At 40.7% G+C, this 21,454-nt stretch overlaps 2 protein-coding genes and 1 non-coding gene across 3 annotated transcripts; all 3 read right to left on the reverse strand.

Annotated features, from left to right (window-relative positions):
- Positions 1-1,394: 1,394 nt before the first annotated feature.
- LOC149286852 (olfactory receptor 6N2-like) lies at positions 1,395-2,336 on the reverse strand. The gene has a single exon (XM_089493671.1). The coding sequence runs from the start codon at positions 2,334-2,336 to the stop codon at positions 1,395-1,397; it is 942 nt and encodes a 313-aa protein (XP_089349797.1).
- Positions 2,337-9,536: 7,200 nt separating this feature from the next.
- LOC149286853 (2-hydroxyacyl-CoA lyase 2-like) lies at positions 9,537-15,758 on the reverse strand. The gene is made up of 15 exons (XM_089493672.1): positions 15,606-15,758; positions 15,320-15,521; positions 14,890-15,017; positions 14,463-14,601; positions 14,030-14,141; positions 13,454-13,553; positions 13,249-13,346; positions 12,631-12,767; positions 12,022-12,156; positions 11,735-11,849; positions 11,137-11,306; positions 10,638-10,708; positions 10,320-10,391; positions 9,894-9,999; positions 9,537-9,715 (listed from the first exon to the last, which is right to left on the reverse strand). The coding sequence occupies exons 1-15, from the start codon at positions 15,756-15,758 to the stop codon at positions 9,537-9,539; spliced, it is 1,917 nt and encodes a 638-aa protein (XP_089349798.1).
- Positions 15,759-20,230: 4,472 nt separating this feature from the next.
- LOC149286854 (small nucleolar RNA SNORA35) lies at positions 20,231-20,357 on the reverse strand. The gene has a single exon (XR_016277560.1). It is a non-coding gene; the product is annotated as a small nucleolar RNA SNORA35 (small nucleolar RNA).
- Positions 20,358-21,454: the final 1,097 nt, after the last annotated feature.

A 21,454-nucleotide genomic window follows, 5' to 3' on the forward strand; every position in this document is an offset into this window, starting at 1 on the left:
ATTGTGTATTTCAGCCCAACAAGTGCTTGACTCAATGCAAAACAATGCAACATTAACCCTTAGCGTGCTTTCCATGCTTTCTGTGTTTAACACAAAGCATTTAGCGCTAGCGGTCACTAATTAAAAAGTCCATCGTTAGGCTGTGCTAAGTAATAAAAAACCATAATTCCAATAATTTCATTCTGTCTGCAGAACTGCATTAGAACCGGTGGGTTTATCAAAAGGGATTTTAGAAAGCTGCTGGTCCAGTGATGTCTATTATAGACATTAGCAAAAAGTTGTAATTTTTATTATTAATATTATAATTTTCGTGTAAAGATTGAGATGATTATGAAATAAAAATCCATACCTCCTCGTTTCATCCCTTTTAAGACCACCGATGTCAGCTACGGTTTAAATACCTTCCAGCGAGTCGGGAATTTGTTCCCCCGATGGAAAAGGATAATGGCTGGAAAGATTGTAATTGACACAACATGTGCAGCTGGCATCACAACACAGACCTCGGGGGTTAAAATAATGATTACAAACTGTTAATTGGAATGTGTGTAAATGCCACCTGGTTTTGGTTAATTAATCTTAACCAAGTTCACGTTCTCATATTGTTACTTACTAAATACCCCAAGCATTCCTCCCTACGGTCCCTGGTCAAATTGGGACCCAAATCCTTGATGCCTCTCTTTCCTCCTCGGATGCTCCTCTTTCCTCCCCTTATGCCCTCTTTCCTCCCCTGTTGCTCCTCTTTCCTCCTCCTAAGGCCCCTCTTTCCTCCCTTTATGCCTTCTTTCCTCCTCTGATGCACCTCTTTCCTCCTCTGTTGCCCCTCTTTCCTCCCCTTATGCCCTCTTTTCTCCTCTGATGCCCCCCTTTCTCCCCTTATGCCCTCTTTCCTCCTCTGATGCCCCTCTTTCCTCCCCTTATGCCATCTTTCCTCCCCTGATGCCCCTCTTTCCTCCCCTCCTCTCCCTTTTTCTAGGAAAGTCACAAAAAATGATTATTTATGAACAAAAAAGTGTGAATAATATAAATTTGTCTTCTTCTTAATGTCTTAATCTCATTAACAGTTATGAACAAGTCAAATAAAAGGCACGTTGACATTTTTTATAAAGCCCCTTCCAACAACACCCCGTAAATCAAAAGTGAAAAAAGTGTAGAATGGTTCTTTTTAGCAGAGACAAAAACTCCAAGTCCTTCAAAAAGTATCATTTTATGAAATTCCATATATATATATATATATTGATCTAACAATAATTGACAATAATTTAACATTTGTTAGTAAACTTTATTTTTTTAACATACTTTTTATATATTCTTAATTCCAGGGATTATTCTAGGTTGTGTTATTAATTATACGTTTGATTTGCTCTGTATTTACATTTTTTTCCTCGGCCTGTTTCTTAGTGATAATAAGAGCTTTTGTTACATAGTTTCCGTTGAAAAGCCACCCTTATCTCCTTGTTCCGTAGACTGTAAATGATGGGGTTGAATATGGGAGTGAGCACCGAGTAAATAACTGCTAAAACGCGGTCATAGTACAAGGAATAACTTTTGGTGAGCCTCACGTACATGAAAATGATACAGGTGAAGAACACGAGCACCACGCTGATATGAGACACGCATGTGGAGAAGGCCTTCAAACGCCATTTAGTTCCGTTGATTTTCATGACCGTGATGATAATCTTAATATACGAGATCATAATAAAGGAGAAGGTCACCAAAATGATAAAGCTGTTGATGGCGAAGTCTACGATGACGTTGACCGAGGTGTCGGTACAAGCCAGACTCAGAAGCGGTGGGAAGTCACAGAATATATGCTGGATTTCATTACTGCCACAGAACGGGAGCTTGGATATTAAAATCACTTCGGAGAGGGGGCAAAAGAACCCAATGGCGAAGCAGACGGACACGAGTCGTAGGGTGACTCTACCCGTCATGATGGAGGAATAGCGTAGAGGGTGGCAGATTGCTAAGTATCTGTCGTAAGCCATGACTGTGAGTAAGTAGCACTCGCTTGCTCCAAGCGAGTGGAAGAAGTAGGTCTGAAGAAGACAACCTTTAAACGATATACTTTTCCTTGGCGCCAGTAGGTTGATGAGCATCTTTGGGATGGTGACGGCCGTATACCAAAGCTCCAGAAAGGATAAAATACTGATAAAGAAGTACATGGGAGTGTGAAGCTGCGAGTCCAGCCGGATGGTCACAAATACGACGACGTTTCCGAGTATGGTGAGAAGGTAGATGAGAAGGAGGCAAGCAAATAGGTACGGACCATACCTGTAAAGAGTCGGGAAGCCCACAATGATGAACTCGGTCACCACGGTTATATTCAGAGAGTTCATGCTTTGAGCTGTAAGGAAATTATTTCAAATTATCAATTTTTTTATTTTTTGCAACTTTTATAAACAAAAAAACCCATATATATATCTTTTACAGATGCTGTGAACGAGATACATTGTGACGGCTCGTGAAAATCTGCCCTTTTCGAGCCGTGTTTTACTTATTCGTTCTTTAGGAGACCATCAAGCGTTCTTGAATTCCCAAAGCTTCCATCATGCTCATCCAAAAGTTGGGACACCAGAGATTAGACAAGACTTCTGAACATTTCAAATTGTCCTCTATTTCGGTTCTTGTATTTGGTTTACAAAACTATAATTTTGCACAGTGAAATAACACAAACTACTCCATCGACATTAGACGTAATATCTCCGGGCAGATATGGTAAGAACACGCATGGGATAGACGTACGGCTCCTGAATCTAAGACGAGACCAACGGCTGATTAAGGTTTGAGTCTTTACAGCAGGAGAAATGGGCGACTAGACGGGGGCCGAATGGGGCCGATCTGCCGGCCTATTCTATGGTTTGGGGTCTGGTGTTCCAACAGAGCTCATCAGACTCTGCAACCAGCTCACCCAACGCCAGAATTCTCAACCATTAATGCAAAGGTTTACTTTCTTTGTTCTTAATTAATTCAATACAATCTACAAGCTGGTATTCGTCAAACTGAATTTTTTTAGAGCCCACATATTATAAATATTTTATTACAGAAAAATGTTACCTAATATTACAGGCTCTAAATTATTTCAAATTCTGTAATAATCTGAACGCACTTAGAGTACAAGGTAGAGAAGATCAGATACATTGCAGTATGAAATTTGTAATCGGCCGTTAGATTAGCTCTGTAGTCACCGTGTATTATATTATATTATTATTATGCTATGTGTTATTATATATGTTATAAACAATACCCTTACTTAATGCTAAAACACCCATGGCAGACAGGTTCATTATCCCAACGCCTCAATCCATTGGCCGACGTCCGTAACGAACTGGTGGTCACTACCCCGACAGCCATAAAGTGAGACCATCGATTTGTTGATTATTTCATGTTCTAAACTCAAATATAAACAAATCAGAAAAAAAAGACCCTGAGCCTTATTTTCTTGGTATTTCATTGTATGATTTTTGTTTAATTGTTATAATTATTTTATTAATATATGTGCATATTTGTATTGGTATTTTGATTATTCAATTTGAAAAACGAAACGAAAACTTTTTAAAGTTTAATAAAAAAATGATTTGAATGTAACAATAATTTTACAATACGCTTTGCTCGTGGCTACTGTATGCAATACTAATATCAATAGGTCTGTCTGTCTATTACGGTTGGTGCAATAAGGTATTATTGCCAAATTTTGCAAAATATTGTTGATGGCTGGAGAGTGAAAGAGAAAAAAACCCACTGATTTTATTTCTAATTTGTATTACAAATTATTGTTTGCTTTTGTACAATTCTTTTAATGTATTTCTAATTCTTACCTATATTATAAACACATTATCAAATGTTTTTTTTTTTAATTTCAATGGCTGGAGACAAAATATTAATTTTATTTATTAGGAATTTATTACAAATAGTTTTTTGCTTTTTTTACAACTATACATCATTCTTATTTCTATTATAAAGGCAGTTTTTTATATTTCCATAAATATGAAATGTCTCTGTAATAACTGTTCTGTTCTTCCTATTCTATCTTTGGTGAAAATATTGATTTTATATTAATTCATTAATTAATTAACTGAAAATAAACAGAACTCTTTTTTCCATGGGATTTACATTAAACCGATTTACAGTTAGGTGCATTTAAAAATATTGATTTCCACTAGGTAACTACAGTGTTTCGACTTTAAACAAAAACCCTTAGTATTTTTAAATTTTCCCTAATGGAAAATAGTATTTTTGTCACCTGTATCCATATTTGTTTATTCAAATTGCTGACATATCCTGAAATAGTCTGTTTTAACAAATTAGAATTTATAATGATCTTAATAAAGTGAATATTTTTGTAAAAAATCCAAATATTTAAATCTTTTAATAAGTTCAATGCTCTTGTAATTTTTTTTATAGCTAATTTAAAATACGGTAGTATTTTTGTCACCTGCATCCATATTCATTCATTTAAATTGCTCACATAGCCTGCAATAGTCTGTTTTAATTATTTAGAATTTATAATGATCTAATAAAGTAGATATTTAAAAAACAATATTTAAATATTTATGTCAAAATGCATTAAACAAATATTTTCAATTTATGTTGCAAAATTAAAAAAAGGAAAACTAATAAAATTAGTACATTTAAAAAGAACAGTTAGAAAACAGCAGGAACTTGGCAGGATTCACTCACAGGTCGTCCAGACCAATCTTGTTCGTTGAAATAAACTTACCTTGAAAAATTATGGAGGGTCTTGAATATTTTTTTTGCTAAGGACAATCTTTTGAATCAGATAATTAAGTTTTAATGCAGATCGTAACGTATATGAAATACATCTGGAGTCCCACATGCGCCTGGTCTTTATTGAGTCGGGTATATATATCAGTGAGGTTAGCAACCCCCAACGTCACATGGGACACACCAACCTCCATTGGTCTAATCAGCGAAAAATAATAATTATAATATCTGAGTTATTTTTTTATTTATTTTTTTTGTGATGGAGACGAAGGGTTTTAGGACCATCCAATTAGCCGGGTGACACTTGGGTGGCCGAGCGTCTAGGGATGAAAACGCTTTGTCGAGGTTATTTCTTGTTGGCGCAACATGGAGAAAAGGAAGCCCCAAGCAAAAATAACCTTGGGATTTATAGAAGATTTTTAATCCTAATACCAAGACTGCCTGCATCATATGCAACGTATTTCCATGTTAGTTATTCATTAATGTTCATTTTGGAAGTATGAATGTGATTGACTAAATGCACAATAACGAATGATCGTAGTTGACGTTTGTTATATGATGATAATAAGTGAAGATGGTTGATTAGAGGGTCATTTATGGGGGGGGTCGTCTATTCGTCAAAGATAGATCTCCAAACTCCTAACCATAAGTCTGGGCTGTCACAGTCTCTTTGAGCCCTGGCCATCACAATCTCTACAGCCTTCCATCGTGGCTCTGTTACCCCAAGACGAGAGGACCCGCCGTGATCTGGCATCGGACCGTAATAGCTTTTCTCTCAATCAGTCCATCGTGTGGACGGAAAGTCTTGTACACGTATAGGACATGAAACGATATATGGTGTTTCGGGTTTAAAAATATCCAGATCAGTGAAATTCAACCAATCCAAGATATAATGTAAGACAAAGGCAACCCCTGCACCCATTTTCCAACTATAGCCAACCCCATCTACCAAAAGTGGCGACCCTCTTATAGTTAGGGAGATTGGTTGGACGGTACAACCGCACCTGGAAACCTTTAGGCTCCGGCTACCCGGATCCCCCCTCGCGGGATGCGACCAGGACTTCCCGCTGACGTCAGTGGGCGTTCCCGCCAATGTCACTGCTTAATTTCCTGTGACATCATTTCCTAGAATCCTTTTCTTACATGGGTGATACAAGCAATATGGACGGACCGGCTACGAGTTGTTTGGACTCCCAGACAAACTTACGGCTTCGGGACTTTTGTTTCTGGTTTTCAGTTGTCTTGGAAATAGATGGTTTTACCTCAAACGCTTAGCCTTTCAACTTACTCTCCTTTGAAGGCTGCCAATTTCCATTAAAAACGCAAAAATGATTTATTAGGCAGGAATAATCATGCAAATCCTGAGAACAGGAAGTTAAGATGGCGGCCCCCATGGTCTACACACAGGGTGCGTTTCAAACAGAATATATTGGTTATTTTAACCTGTAGACATCATAACAAAGGTTTATCCGGAATCTAGCATGGAAATTAACCGGTGTTTAGGAAGATGAATTTCAAATCATAACTTTTTGTTGATTCACATATTTCTCAGCTTTTTAGGAAAAACATGGCCGCTCGGTGTTTTTAGTCTGAAAATATCACCCGAAGTAAATAGAAAATGGGCTGGTTTAAGTATTTGGTATTGTGATGATTTCACCGTTTACCACGATACTGTATAATAAAACCTAAATCAAGGAGTCCTTCGGTTTTAGAAAATTGTTTAATAAATTAGATCAACAAAACAAAAAAATAAAAAGACACATAAGGCAACGTGTGTTACAATGATTTATATTGCAGATACCTTCATATTATCCTTAAGAAAATGAAGTCTTCATAGAAAAAGATGTAAAGTTACATAAGATTTTGAGAGAGGTCTCATGCCATGTGAAGAAGAGACCTCTGAGGTCCCGGAAGCTTATGTAACTTCACATGTTTTTCTACGTTGTCCCTATAAAAGGTATTAATTCCAGCTAAAGACTCCAATTAAGAAACTATTGTAAGAAAATAGGTAAGAAATATTACACCATTTTGATTAAGTGAAACCTAAATTCTCCAGACATCTGATTGTTTGTGATTCGCTTTGTTTTAATGAGCCTTATCCTCTTCGGGAATGATGTTTGTTTCACATTGTCTTTTAATCACCAAGCCGAATCTCCCCGGATAAGTAAACGCTAATCAGTTGTTTCCTTTGCAGACAATTAAACCTTCGGAGAACGGAGAGGGAAGAGCGGAGCCGAGGGAGAAGCCTCTAAAACCACCGGTGGCTTCAACTAAACCCTGAATGAAATTCTGAATGAGTTTTAAAAAAAAGTTTTCCATACGTTCAGTGGTTTATATAGTTATTATGACAAAACAGGAATAATCAAATTCCACATTCTAATGGAAAAATACATTATCCACCCCATTGGGCAGTATATTCAACCTTAAATAAATTACGATCACGAGGACAGAATGCAAGTCAAAATTCTCTGGATACTCGAGTAGAACCATTAGGTGCAAAAAATGTGGGCAATTTGGTCATTTATTTCAGTCTTACTTTTGGCCTTATGAATGTACGAAAATGAAAGTACAACCTCTTTGAATTCTATGGTTTTGCATATCAGGGGGATCTGGATCTTAGTCGTCTCATAGTCAGACCTATTTGAGGTCTGATTATAAGACGACCCCGATTATAAGACGAGGGTTATTTTTCAGAGCATTTGCTCTGAAAAAAACCTCGTCTTATAATCGAGCAAATACGGTATATTTGTGAACCTTGCGACTTTATTCACTAAGTCATTATCAAGGGCATACAAATTTTGCATGTTCCAGGCGAGGGAATGCTACTGCATGCAAGTTCAATGAGAATTCTCATGTCCTCGTCTGAAACGCACAAAATGATCCCCCCACAATACATAATTAAAAAAATAAAAATGTATTTTGAAAAATGTAAACAGGTATCCCCAGGCACCCTATTAACTAAGGAGTAAGGGGGAGGCAATAGGTAGGGGATAATTAAAAAAACCTAGGGGTTCATATCGAGCAAATATACCCCCCCTCTTAGGTGTTTAAAATAATCTAATTATCCTATGAGAAGTCTAGAGCCCAAGATGTAACTCCTGCCCTGCCCCCATGTGCATTAAAACAAAAATGATTACCCCCTAGGGGATATTTTTTGCCTCCTTGGCTGATGGGGTGTTTTATTTTTTATCTGAAAACAAAACACTTCAGTAAAGAGCATATTAATGCAATCATTTAATCAGAATTAGTTTATTAAAACAATTTACATAATTTTACAAAGATTACAATAAGAAAATGTAGGAACACCTTTTCCTGCAAATACTAAAAGAGGTCTCACTGAATGATGCATAAAGCGGTAATCTCAAAATAACCGTGTTTTGGGGTATTTATTTCCCCCAAACATAAAATTCTAATCTATCTCTGTCTCTCTACTCCCTACAAGCTCCAGGTATCACGGCTGGTATAGACTATCCAGGGAAGTGCAAAAATTAATATTTAGCTAATTACCCCATCCTGTCCACCCCCCTCTGGTGTACCAAATCCTGCCTGATTGGACCCAAATCACCCTCCTGCCTGGAGCCACCAGATCACCAAACCTGGGTTAGCTCCAAGGTAGGGGCCCTTGTTGTACACCATTCTTCAGACATCTTTCCTCTTCATCAGATCTCATAAACCCCGCAGACTGCTGATGGAGTCTATAACCGATACAGATTTTTTTTTTAAAAAAATATATATCAACCCCAGCCAACCATTATTCATTATTTTCAGAAAATCAATAAAATACAGTAATAATAAAACAAAGCAGCCGTACATTCCCTGAAACATCAGATTTCCCAAAGAAAATTAAAAATTCAAACTGAAAACCGCAAATATTCTGCATAACCGCCGATCAAATAAAAATATTAATAACACAGAAAATATTTCAGTTTCAAATTAATACCAAAATCCTCAACTTCAACCCCACATCTATTAGATTAATACGCTTTAACCGTTCTATGACCGGCTCCGATGGGCTTGGCTCCCCCAATTTATATCAAAAGCAGATGATGGACAACCCTGGATCCGTTACCATTTACGGAGGAGATACATGAGCATCTTGGGTTTAAATTAAGTTTTCTCTTGCCTTTGATCACAAATCAATTTGCACATAAATCCTGATCGGCTAATATGACGTATATGTACGTACATGCTGACTTTTTCTTATATTCCTCTGGAAGTGCGTCACAAAAAGCTTCCCCGACATCTGAAGTTCTGTAGACATATATAGGAACCGCACGAATCTTTGGAATTTACTGATATAGGAATTAATTGGGATTTAGCCCTCGTTAATATTTCCGGGGTTTTTTGCCAGGAATTTCTATCTTTACAGAGAAAAGGAAGGCTTAAATTAAACGGTGGAATTTTGTGGGGAGACACACAAAAGATTTGGGGGTAAAAAAAAACCTGAAAAACTTAAGTAACCCGCTAGCAGAATTACAATACTTTCACTTCTCTTCCTCGTTAGATTTTTGACTTAGTAAAAAAATTAATAAAATGGATGTTTTGGCAAAATGTTTAGATTTGAGTCAGGATTTTACGATTAGTTGCATAATATACCTGAGTTTAGCGTTTAGGCTTCTCGCCCAATTGGTTTTATACAGTACTGGGTAGTTAAAACAGCCAGGAATTGATTCTACTCCTATCACTCTCTGATTGTTTCTTTAAACCCTTTAACCGAAAAAACAGCAGGGGTAACCCGGAAAGATCCAAAAGACCATTCGACTTCTACCCAGAAAAGCTTCGATAAGAGGTTACATTTCCGGTCTATTAAAGCTTTAAACCGAGATGGAACCATCTCTAAAATTTGTCTTCCCAATCAGAACATTGAGGAGAACGGCCTTCCCCTTCCTGCAGGCGTCCCGGGCCTCCTCAATGATGTCCGCCAGCTTGTCTTCATCTTGCCGGGTGACGAGGATCCCTTTGCCGCCAAACCCGTCTGCCACGGTGTGATAATCTGCAGAAGAGATAACGTTTTTTTTTTTGTTAATGAAGATGAATTACATTAAATATATAATCGAGCTACGGAAATGTCCTAAGAAACTCTACGAAGGTGGAACGGAGGCTTGAGAGCTTTGCGTTATTTTAAATGGAATATAACCTTATTTTAAGGCAGGTTCATGGAGGGAACTCACCGTTATATGCCAGGCCGCAGGCTACGTTGCTTCCCAACATGGGAACTTGCTCTCGAGAGATTTGACTCCAACAGGCGTCGTTCCCAACGAGAGCAATCACCGGCGTCTGTTGGAAAAAAAAAAAGGTTAGAGGACAGGAGAATGGTTATGAAAGAAGAAAATATCTACCCATTGTACGGCGCTTCGGAATATGAGGGTGCCATATAAATCAATAAATAATAATCCATATTGTATTTTGTCTGCATCATCTATAACCCTTACCCTTTACCTACTAAGTAAAGTTGGAAGATCTCTGTGAAACGTGCGTATTTGGTTAACCATCTGAGATAGACTTGTTGTTAAATAAATATGCCCCCAGCACAGAGCTAAACCGTATCCTTTGTAAGTAAACACACATAAGACATAAAACACATTAAAAATCCCCACCTTGTGACGTGTGTAAGTATCAAATTCAACAATGCTGTATCCTAACGATCCATCTCCAAATATGATCCAAACCTATGAGACGCATAAAGAAATGAAAACTTTTTTTTTTTTTTTTTTTTTATCAAGTTTAATTTTTGTTTTCAAAAATAAGGCATAAAAAAAACTAATTTGGAAGACTAGACACTATCATATTAACAATGTAACACAACAGACGGGATGAGGACCTACACAAAACCTGGCAGAGCGGTTTCTAAAATGGTTACAATGTTTCTCCTCCGTAAGAGGAACTTTCTTTCTTTCTTTCTTTCTTCTTCTTACCTCTGAATCTGGCCGGCAAAGCTTGGCTCCCAAAGCAAATCCTCCCCCGACCCCTAGAGTCCCAAACGCACCTAGAAAGAGTCATCAAAGTATAATCGTTAGAGACAATGAAATGGAATTGATTAAGTACCAAAAACAGTCTGACAAATGTTTGTGTTTTAAAAAAAAAAATGATTTTTATGAATTAATATCACATTATAAAAAGATTTTCTAAAGAAAGGTTTTATTTTAGACGTCCTCTCCTAGTACCGGATTTCCGACGGGTATTCAGCGTACGTCTTTCCTCTCTGCCGGATAACACAGCGTTATATCACGCTTAGGGTTTCTGGTCCTGGCAGCGACGGAGGAGACCTTTCTATAGGTGGCCGTTATCCATGCGGTCTATAAAAAGGCTTAACTGCTAAGCAGCAAACTGGTGTTCTGTTGGATCGTGGAAGTCTTTGGCTCCTGACATTGAGAAGAGCGGCACGAAGTTCACGAAGTAACACAGAGATATTACCTGGATCCAGCCAGCGCAAGGGACCCCGCGGGCGAAGAATGTACGCGGCGCTCCCGACAAAATCCCCGCCGTCGGCTACTATTATGCTGTCCTCCGCCATTGCCTCCTCGGCCAGATGCAGAACTTTCAGAGGATTCAGATGCCTTTCTGTCTTCTCTTCAGCTTTTTGGCTAAAGAATAGAAATAATAAAAAAAAAAGTGCAAAAGACTTTAAAAAAAGTAAAGGATCTATCCACAAAACACACCTATTAGAACAGCATCTTTAATAATTCAGCTCTTTAATACCGCCAACTTCTAACAAAGTACATTATTTTTTATATAAATATATATATTTGGGTAGATCCACATTGATTTAGTCGAGCCACGTTAGTCTCCAACACGCAGTGAATGAAATGAATGAAGATTGGCCTTTGGCGTATAAAAAAAAATTTATTTCCATTTTAATCGATCAGGCGACCTGGAGAAATTAGTAAATTACCCTTAATCTCCTTAAATCTGTAAATCACTACTACAGGTGTTAATCTTTCCTAGGCCCACCATGTACATATTAATAGTAGATCCCAGTAGATCCCCATGATATTAATATTTATATAATTACCGGTTTGCTTTTTCCTTATCGGCATCTCCTGTCTTCAGTCCTCCTGCCCAGTCTGAGGGGCACGAATATCCCTTAAAACCCTCGCAGAGATTGACTATAAAGGAGCCGGCGTCCGCTGGGGAATAAAGTAGGAAAAATCATAAGATTTGGTGAAAAAAATAAATCTAAAATGTTACCAGATTTGCAGCTGCTTTCCGTGCAATTACTTTAGAAATTAAGAACGTTTACAGAATAAAAGCCAAGATTTTCCGGTTCGTTTAGTGGCACCGGCCGCCCGGACGGCTCACCTTGTATCGCAATCGTTGGTTTCCAGAACATGTCGGAGTTCTTCATGAGCTGAGCGCGGTCTCTGTTCACAGCGATGATTTTACTGCGCCGGTTTAGGACGCGGCCGTAGGAAAGGCGGAAATCACAGACGGTACCTGGGGCGGAGAGCAGCAGATTCATTATAATCCTCGGTTATCTTGTATCAAATTCTGATAGAATCGCGGGCAATGTCTTCTAAGCAAAGCTAAACCTGCCGGGTTCCATCAGCGCCACGGAATACCCTACGGTATTTACAACCTCCATTACCAACCACCATCGTGCCACTTTCAGCCCCCCTCCGTGAGGGTGTGGTTAGAGGTGGGGCAGGGGGAGTGGTTAGAGGCATGGCCATCCACTTTATGATGTATTGAAGCAGAGAGCTGGGGTATGACATCATATCGTGGTTTTCTACAAAAGCACATACCTTGATGGGTTTCACAGCTTGGAGGGTGGTCAAAGCTGTTAAAATTTGGACATTTAGCCTACTAACGATTATTGGAGCTGAAGACCGGCAGAGCTGGGACCGCGCATTTCTAGCTGCATACACAGAGCTGTAAACGATGCTGCGTCTTTGGTCCCAAAATTCTCACCAGCCAGAATGACGAGATCTGCTTCCTTCAACGCATCCCTGCGGTTCTGCCGGATGTGCAGTGGGCTGTCCCTTCCCAGCATGCCCCTTGCCATGCCTCCCAAAAAACACGGGATGCCCAATGACTCCAGAGCCTTCCTGGGAAGTATACAAAACCAACGCAGAACCATCAAGAACCAAACGGGCCAGAACCATCGCCAGGGCGCTCAGAACAGCGCCAAGGACCGCAGAGCTTGCACTCTTCACACGTCTGAGATGAGGCGATAAATGGAAAGATTCAGCAATATTTTGGGAAATCGGCTTATTTGAATTTATTGATAAAACATGCAGTGAAAATAATCTCAGTTGCCCTGATTATTGTGGAATTTGGCAGCACAGACTCGGCTACCAGCGATTAGTAATATTTTATGGAAAAGACCTCATTCTACCCCGTTTCTTTATGGGACCCCCAGCCATGGGGAGAAGAGGTCGGAGCACGCTGGGGCCAAATGGACAACATTTACTAAAGTCTACAGCCGAAGGCAAGACGAGTTCAAAGGTTCCTTCATCAGGAGAGCCGTCTGCTTGGCGGCGATCGTTTAACCAACAGACAGAAAACCTTTTCCAGGAGGACCGGTACCTGAGTTTTTCAACGGGTGTGGGGGGTAAGGTGACCTGACTCCCCAAAAGGAACACCGGCTTCTTTGCCCGACTCAGAAGCTCCATACATTGCTGAACCTGGAGGGTGTTCAATAAAAAAAAAAATCCCCAAATTACTTAAATCGGCATTAAAAATATCAATATTAACTACAAAATACATGGAGATGATAACGGTGCGCAGGTACCTGGTCAGGGGTGGCTTGCGGGACGGAGACTCGGAGCGGGGAGACGTCCCGAGGTTCCCAGGCTCCGGCAAATAGGTTATTCAGATGATTTTGTAAATACCTAAAATTTACATGCAAGATACGACGCGATGTAAACATCAACCGAGAACGGGGTTTATAGCCTTACAAAAAAAAAATCCCTGTCCAGAACCCGCAGAGGCGGCCAAACCCTCATCAAGAACCAATAAAGAACCAACGATATTATTTCAAGTAACAGATTAACGAAGTGCATGTGGAGTCTTGAAGAATTTCCAGGTCATCTTTAATTTTCTTCCTAAACCTCCAAAGACAACGTCCTTGGTTTTCTTCTTAAAATCTGACCTTTTTTTGGCCAAAAATCAGAGAAACGCAGTAATTTAGGAAGATTTCTCTATCATAGGTTCTTACAAACAGGTCCAAACCAAAAGGTAAGAGTACGTTCTCCGGCGATAGCTGGGGGGTCTGTCAACGGCCGTCTTAAATCCCCCCAATATAACCCCCTGCTAACAGCCGGTTCTTCCCACATTAATCCATCAGCAATAAACCCTCGGCACTTACCAGTTGGTAACTTTTCCTACAATTCCTTTGGGGGCGCCTTTTGGGGACAGCTCCTTATGGACCACGTGATAGGGATACAAAGTATCGATAGGAAATTCCACAAACACCGGTCCTGGAGTGGGGGAAGGGAAGAGAGAAAATGATCACCGCTGGCGCCCTTTGACGTGAATCTCGTAAAGGCGTTTATTTCGTGCCTTGCTTATAAAGAATTCCTGTGCTTCAATGACATCGGGATTCCGTCTTCACGTGTTACTCGATACACTGAGCCGACGGGAGGAAAATATTAGTTCCTTTTGTGTATCAACACCGGTCGGAATCGGGTCACTTTGCAGGAGAAGCATAGACCCCCGTTGAGCAGGTCGGAGCCGTGATAGCCCCAGAGATATTCTAAGCGATTGCCCTAAAGGTGCTGATCAGGTAAGGAGAGGCTTACCGGGGGTCCCGGACTGGGCCGCGGCCATGGCTTTCCGGAGCACGGGGACAATCTCCCGCACGGTCCTGACGGAGGCGCAGAATTTACAAAGAGGCCGGAAGAGGGACATCTGGTCTATGTCCTGGAGAGCCCCTCGACCCTGGAGGGAGATTCAGAACGTCAGGTTATATATTCTTTAAATGCAAATACCCGAAGCCCCCCTTGTGCGTATGTCCCGGTGATGTCAGTGGGCGGTCCCGCATCAGTGGACGCCATTTTTGGAGGAGAAGTGAGGCGTGCCACCCCTTCCCCCAACCAGGTTCTGGACGCTTCCTCTTTCCTATTCTAGTCCTGCTCATATGCATAGCTATCCCCGCCCCTTAGTGAAGCCACACACCCTTCCCACGAGGAGCCGCAGAGCTTGCATTTTTTTGGGGGGGGGATATACCTGCAGTAACGTGGCAGCCGCTCCTCCTATCAGCAGGAGAGGGGATTCGGCCATCTGAGCGTTTTTAATGGCCGTTACCGTGTTCGTTAAGCCGGGGCCCGCCGTAACCGCAGCCACGCCCACAGTACCTGCGCCAAAACACACAAAGGGTTATTTCATAACGGCTAAAAAACAAGAAAAAAACCTGTAAAACAGACAACAGTAAAAAATACTGTAAAAAGATGTGTTATTGTTAAAAACATTTTAGAACGTTCCAGCAAATTAATAGATTTTAATACGTTTCTTAGAAAACATCATTCTAAGGCCCTGACCGAGGTGCCAATTTTGGGCCACTTCCAAGTACTTTACTGTTCAATTAAACATGAGACACTTTGGTGGTATGAGCAATAGTTCTCCCGCCAGTAATTAAACATAAGACGGGTCTACATACCCGACAGCCTGGCCACGGCGTCCGCAGCAAACACTGCCGTGGCCTCCTGCCGCGTATCCACTACGCGGATTCCCAGCTTTTCACAGGCAACCAGGATGGGAGAAATGTGTCCGCCAACCAAGGTGAAGACGTAACGCACCCCGTGGGCCTGCAGAACTTTAGCAACAACCTCCCCGCCGTGGCAAGGACTCTGAGTTTCCACCTGGAAAGGGCAATTGGGGCAAAATATTAGAAAATCGAACCAATTAGTACTGGTTCGTCTGGCAAGCAAAGTGCGAGGCCTCACCTTGTGGAAGAGCTGGTAGACGGCCCCGAGGCGGCGGGCGGCCCATATTAATACCAAAGAGACTAAAGCACCAAACGCGCCGCCCAGTATATGGACGCCATCACAGCCCAGATCCATGGGACTCCCTGCAAGAGATTCACGATAACGCGTCATCCGCCATGATACGTAACGGTCACACAAAGCGCATGGAAATCAGGACTGTCCCGCCAAAAAAGGGACTGTTGGGAAGTATGAGCATGGGACACCAGCAGGCAATCACCTACACCAGGCCGAGTCACGGCCCAGAATACGGTAGCGGGGGCCTTTTGGTTTAGTGAGATACTAAAATCACACACATCCTATTGTATCACACGGCAAATGGAAAGCTCACACCCAGCTCGGCCGCCCAGCCGAGGTGACCTAGTATTATTTTGCTTAGTAAATAACCATTAATTAATCCTGTTTTGTTAATCACGTTCTTCCTCGATGCGTCATTTGATTCCTCTGCGTTTTCACATTGAGTTCCGAACTCTACAAACTATAAATGCCTTGCATAAAAAAAAGTAAAAATAATAATAACAATAAAAATAAAAACAGTACTAATAATAATAGAATAAATAATAATAATAATAATAATAATAAATTCACTCAAGTAAATCAGTCCTTCCGACTCTGCCTTTTGTATCGGGTAAAACGTTTTTCCGGATTACGTCTCCCCGCTGTCTCTCACGCAGCCAACTTGGTTAACGTGGCTTTTTTTAGAACAATCCCAGTGAGTTCTGTTCACATCCTCAGTGTTTGATCTATACATCTCATCCATAAACTGGGACATGTCGACTTCCCAACAGGGCAGTTGGTAACTATTTGTCAAACAGACATTTTTACCCACCCGACCAGAAAGACAGACATTTTCTTAGTAAATCAGTAACATTATTATTTATCGGTTTGTATAGCGCCATCATATTCCATAGCGCTGCCTTTCAGCAAATAGCCGCCCAATCGCAGCCTCCTGCAGAATACCAGAAAACATTTTTAAAACGTATTCATAAAAATTCTTTATGTAGATCCAACTAAGCTGATACTTTGAGTTAACCGTCGCAGCACCGGTTTCATTACCCACAGAAGTATTTTAATGCAAAGTACGCAGTGATCTGTTGGTGTTATAATTATTATATTATTATTGTTATTATTTCATATTTTTATTAATAATAACATATTGTGTGTTATGCATAGAGCAGCAATGCAGACAACATATCACCCTGACTGTATAGATCAAATGGTTTAGCAGGATTACAAAGACATATAGCCCTGGATGTATAGATCTAAAGAGTTTAGTTCTATTTCAAACACATATAGACTGTATAGATCAAATGGTTTAGCTGTATAACAAACACATATAGCCTGACTGTATGGATCAAAGGCTTTGCGCTCACGCTGAGTTCTCCGGTCACTCACCCGGATACACCGCAGTCTCGCAGAGACGGTAAATACCGAGCGCTTCCTCTCCTCTGCACTTTACCCAGAGAGCCTCCCCGGTCTGATCACGTGATCGCAGTGTCACCCGGCGTTCCAAGTGACAGTAAAACTGCTACAAAGTATCACGAGCGGCGCTCTGCCCTAGGAAGAACCGGGGGGGCGGGCTGACAGGTTAACCCTTTGAGGACCGGGCGGTCAGGTTGCAGAGCGCCGCCCGGCTCATCAAAAGGTTTAAATGTATTATATTATATGTTATTTGAGTCACCTCTGGCCACCAAAGGGTTAAAATCCATACATGTCATCTGTGCCGTACAGAGCCACAGGTTGGACTTTTTACATCTTTATGTGTTCATATTCTCCATGGCCGCGGCAGGCACTGTGACGGAGATAAGATAAAAGCTCCCCCCGGGGATGATCAGACTTTGGCCCGATGCCCTTTGGACACGAGGAAGGTTGTAATTTATTAAAGGACTTTATTACAACGCGGACGGATACTAGCAGGTCACTGAGCTGCTGTGATTAGCCCGGATACAGGGTGCATGAGACATGACACGCGCATGCGCAGTGCAGAGCTTCTGAGTAGTGCGAGGCTAGACTGGATACACTGTTGCAATTGATTATTATTATGCTTCCTATATATATATATATATGATCTGTTCTTGAAAATGGGTATTCTTTTAAATCACTTTGTTACATAAATAGTAAGTAATACAGCAGAAGTCACAAAAATCTTATTGAAGCCCCATCCCCAGGTGCACCGTTTTGGCCCAGGGGACAGTTATAGCCAAGTGACCCCCAGCCCCTTCCCAGTAAATATTATACGCACTGGAACACACTCACTCACAATGTAGCCGGGCACTCTTTAAACACCTACCCACACTATTAAACTTCAAGGGCCAACTCAGCCCTTAGTGAATAGACCCCAAGGAGTTTCTGCATGTACAGACAAGAAAAACAGGATACAAAAATAGATTTTTAATAAGTAACAACTGTATATAATTACAGAGACAAAATAAACATTAATCTAAGGCCATGATTGCTGCTGGATAATCGTACATCTTCATGACGCCAACATTTAGCTCCTCCGGATAGGGGAAGGAATCTCTTACGGCCTTGATCGCGCAGGCTGGTATAGGTTTATACTTGCGACGATCTAAGTAGTCGTGAGCCCATACTGTGAATACTCTATATGCGGTCCTCCGAAGCTTGCTGTAAAACAGATACAATATTTATCGAAATATTAAGTGAATTTATTTTGGATATGAATGTCTTAAATTCTGTGTGTTTTAGTTTTTCTCTTGTATATGCTGATTATTTAATAAAAGAAAAAAAAGAGTGAATTTCTTAATTCTTTACACATGTAGACAGCTAGATGGGGACAACATGCATGTTTTTTTTCATATCGAAGTCATGTTTTACAAAGGCTCAAGCGCAGAAAAGCAGAAAAACTATGAAATTCTAACCGGTGTTTGATTCAGTCGCTGAGATTCCACCACTTTATAAATATAAAGCACTCCAACTGTTAAATTAAAATAGAGGGGAAAATGTATCATATCGCTTATACTCCAAGAGAGGAAGAACTTACTGTAAATAGCAAAGAATGTCCTCTTTTTTCGATGTCCGGCCGAGAAAGCGAAAGAGAAAATTGAGCCAGTCGTGGCCCAGACACATCTCGTGGAAGAAGTGATGGTTGGTGATGCAACCGCAGTCTTCGTTTAAAAGCGATTGTAAGCTCGAAATGTTGTGACAACACACAGTCTCCTCCTCGGAGTCGAACACACAGCATTTCCCACATTTACACCAGACGGGAGGTCCTGTGCTTGGCGTCTCCTCTTTTAAATCGAGGGGTCTTCTAGGAGACTGTTGACCTTTAATAATGGGATCGTTCATGAAGCACGGCAGGGTTCTGAAGGGCCTGGCCATGCCTTCTAGCATCTGCAGTCTCTAAAAAAATGACATTAAGGCATCTTTAAATGAGTAGTGAGTTTTAGATTACACAACGGATGGAGTTTGACACATATATGTAATAATAGAAGTATATGTTGTACCTACCCTAATTCTTTTTGTTGTTTCATCCAGGTGAACTCTAGCTCCGTGAGATAAGACTCTTTGTCTCTTGAAAGCTGCCGTCTATTAAATGAAATAAAACAAGCTTAAAAAAAAAAAAAAAGGTGATACGTACATACATCCTTCTCACCCCTCCACCTCACCATGATTTCTCTTCTGGCGACCTGCCGTTATCAGGACTATAAGCCACCTGTCCTCACCTAATAAGGACCATGCTAAAAACCGTGTTTAAATGCGATCATCTGAAAACCTTTAGAATACTGAACTACACTGCTGTTCTAAAGGAAGTTTCCTTGTTTTCGAAAAAAAAAGTTAATTTTGTCCATTAACCCCTTAAGGACCGGGCTTATTTTTTCATTTTGTACCCTGTGGGACCGAGGCTGTTTTGACACTTTTGTGGTGCTTGTGTTCAGCTGTAATTTTCTCCCTTTACCCATTTAGTGTACCCACATAAGTTATATATTGTTGTTTTTTTCAGGACAAGATGGGCTTTCTTCAGATACCATTATTTTGATCATATCATCTTATTTACTATAAAAAAATAAAAAAAAAACATGGTGAAAAATTGAAAAAAGTTAGTAAAAAAAAACTAGCTAAATAGATTCTACTACTTGTCCTGAGTTTAGAAATACCCAATGTTTTTATGTTTTTTTGCTGTTTTTTGTAATTATAGGGCAATAAGTACAAGCAGCGTTTTATGATTTCCAAACCTTTTTTAATAAATCTGGTCAGTCTGCCTCCATCTCCTCTTTGGAACATCATTAAAGCCGGTTAACTCAATTTAAATTTTGAAAACTAGACACCCCAGGGTATTCCAAATGCTGTTATTTTAACCCTTTCCATGCACCAATTATACAACCACACTTTCTCAAACTTTGTAATAGTAATTCTTTTTATTTTTTTTTCACACAAATTGTAATTTAGTTATAAATATACAGGTCCTGGTATATGCCACTGTCAAACAACACCCCAATGTGTGTTCAGCAACATCTCCTGAGTACAGCGATACCCCACATGCATGGATTTGGCAGGTTGTGTGAGGGCTAAACCGTAACATTTGAGACCTGCGTAATTCACCGTTTACAACATCCGGTCAAAACTTGTTTTGTACCCAACTTTCAGATGGGGCAGAAGAAAGCCTGGCCCTTCTCCAAGAAGGGATTTGATCTAGCACCGTTAAGCGATTCCCTCATGCCATGGGAAAGACACAGGGGAATCTTGTTAGTGCAAATTAGTGCAAAAAAATGGTGCAGCAAAAAACATCTAAATAGCAGTAAATGGGGAAAAAATACAAAAGTATAGCAGGGAAAAAAAAATTTAAAAATGGGCAGCCGTGTGGTACAGCTTGAAGCAGTTACCAAGGCAGAGTGCAGGTTCTCCAGGGCAATCTGGACAGTAGAATGGGGTGTCCTTTCTTTGCCCCCTGCTGTAGCATACCCTGCATCTTTTTTGGGGATTCTGCTTCTTCTCTGTAGGAGGAATTTTAAAAATAAAATGGGTAGCCCCAATTCTTCTAGACTCCATCACCGCCCGGGGACCAGGTGCATCTTGGTACAAGATATCCGAAATTACTCGAAGCTGAAATTGCAAAAAAGACATTCCGGGATTTGCTTTCTCATGCAACAAAAAAGCATTGTAGGTTGCAATTTGCATCAGATAAATTGCAACCTTCTTGTACCAGGCCTTTGTCTTCCTCAAAATGAGGTAGATCTGACAGATCAACTCCACCCATGTTCTTGTTATAGGCCCTGATGCACACTGGCTTTCTTACAACCTCAGCTCTGCCACGGACAGAAACCTCCACGGTTCTCTCATCGTGGATGGTGCTCAGCATGCACACTTCTTTTCTGTCCTTGAACTTCAATGCCAAAAGCTCCTCTTGACGTAGAGCTGAGGTCTCCCCCTTTCCTAGCCGGGTTCGTGCCAGACGTTGTGGGAAACCCACGCGGGTTCTTTCTAATAGTACCGCAAGCTACTGTATCGAAACAATACAGCAACTTGAACAAAGGGACGCTTGTATAAAAGTTGTCAACATACAAGTGGTAGCCTTTGTTCATAGGTGGGAATATTAGGTCCCACACAATCTTGGCCGATCGCTTCCTAAACGCTTTTACCGGCGGGATGGCGCCGCCATTTTTAAAAGACCTGCCGTCTTTTTTTTTTTTTGCTAATAAAAAAGCTCCGGGGAGCGATCTAACTGCTCCCTGAGTTTTTTTTACTGTGTTGCTGAATGCCTCTTTGTCGAGGCATTACAGCAACACAATCTGCTCGAAGCCGATTTAACCCCATGACGGTTCAGGACCGTCAAAGGTCATTCTCTGACCGTT

This window comes from Sceloporus occidentalis, unplaced genomic scaffold (genome assembly GCF_023333645.1).
Source record: "Sceloporus occidentalis isolate IW3139 unplaced genomic scaffold, rSceOcc1.0.p SCAF_66, whole genome shotgun sequence".
In the NCBI taxonomy this organism is placed as follows: Eukaryota; Metazoa; Chordata; class Lepidosauria; order Squamata; family Phrynosomatidae; genus Sceloporus; species Sceloporus occidentalis.

Excerpts from the sequence above, each read along its gene's own strand:
- LOC149286852 (XM_089493671.1), bottom strand. The coding sequence starts at position 2,336 with ATGAACTCTCTGAATATAACCGTGGTGACCGAGTTCATCATTGTGGGC.
- LOC149286853 (XM_089493672.1), bottom strand. The coding sequence starts at position 15,758 with ATGACGCGTTATCGTGAATCTCTTGCAGGGAGTCCCATGGATCTGGGC. Across the intron at positions 12,157-12,630 it reads AGATCTCGTCATTCTGGCTG|GTACCGTCTGTGATTTCCGC; the intron begins GTGAGAATTTTG and ends TCTCCGCCCCAG. Across the intron at positions 10,000-10,319 it reads ATACTTACACACGTCACAAG|ACGCCGGTGATTGCTCTCGT; the intron begins GTGGGGATTTTT and ends TTTTTCCAACAG.